At 49.8% G+C, this 623-nt stretch overlaps 1 protein-coding gene across 1 annotated transcript in view; it reads left to right on the top strand.

The window, feature by feature from the left end:
• The first annotated feature begins 284 nt into the window (after nt 1-284).
• Nucleotides 285-623, top strand: part of GALNT18 (polypeptide N-acetylgalactosaminyltransferase 18) — a 245,384-nt gene continuing 245,045 nt past the window's right edge. Inside the window, 1 exon segment of the mRNA XM_009635644.2 lies at nt 285-519. Within this exon segment, the coding sequence (XP_009633939.1) occupies nt 285-519 (235 nt within the window).

Raw genomic sequence — 623 nt, 5'->3', positions numbered from 1 at the left:
CGCCTTGCCGGTGTGCTGTCGGCACTGCTATCGCAAAGTTTCGGCTATTTTAATGTACTAAAATCCAGGATTCTCATTATCAGCCCTCCCCACCCCCACCTCTCCTTCTAGGTAGGCGACAAATATTTTTATTCTGTGGATTAGAGAACTTTTTGCATGGAAATTTACTGACTTCGGAGTGGTCTCCGTTTCGGGGAGAAGGGGGGCAAGGATTTATTTTCATCGCAGTTTATTTTTGTTTTCTGGATCACAGGATTTTTGGAGCTATATGGAGGGACCTCAGGATGGTGTGCACCAGGAAAACCAAAACTTTAGTGTCCACTTGCGTGATTTTGAGTGGAATGACTAACATCGTCTGCCTGCTGTACGTGGGCTGGGTCACCAACTACATTGCCAGTGTCTATGTGAAAGTGCAGGAGCCGATCTCAGAAAAAAAGTTAGAGGAAGACAAAGGGGACACTTTAAGGATTATAGAAAGGCTGGACCATTTGGAAAATGTCATCAAGCAGCACATCCAAGGTACCACCTTACCCCCCGCTTGCTTTCCCTCCCCACCCCACCCCGCCGCTTGCCGTGGGCCGCCTCCATCCCCTCCCCCCGCCTCGCTTGTGCGTTCGGGTGTC

The sequence above is a fragment of the Egretta garzetta genome, unplaced genomic scaffold (assembly GCF_000687185.1).
Source record: "Egretta garzetta isolate BGI_Z169 unplaced genomic scaffold, ASM68718v1 scaffold573, whole genome shotgun sequence".
Lineage (NCBI taxonomy): Eukaryota > Metazoa > Chordata > Aves > Pelecaniformes > Ardeidae > Egretta > Egretta garzetta.
The sequence above is the reverse complement of the archived record's forward strand: the minus strand, read 5'-3'. Positions and strand labels throughout refer to the sequence as shown.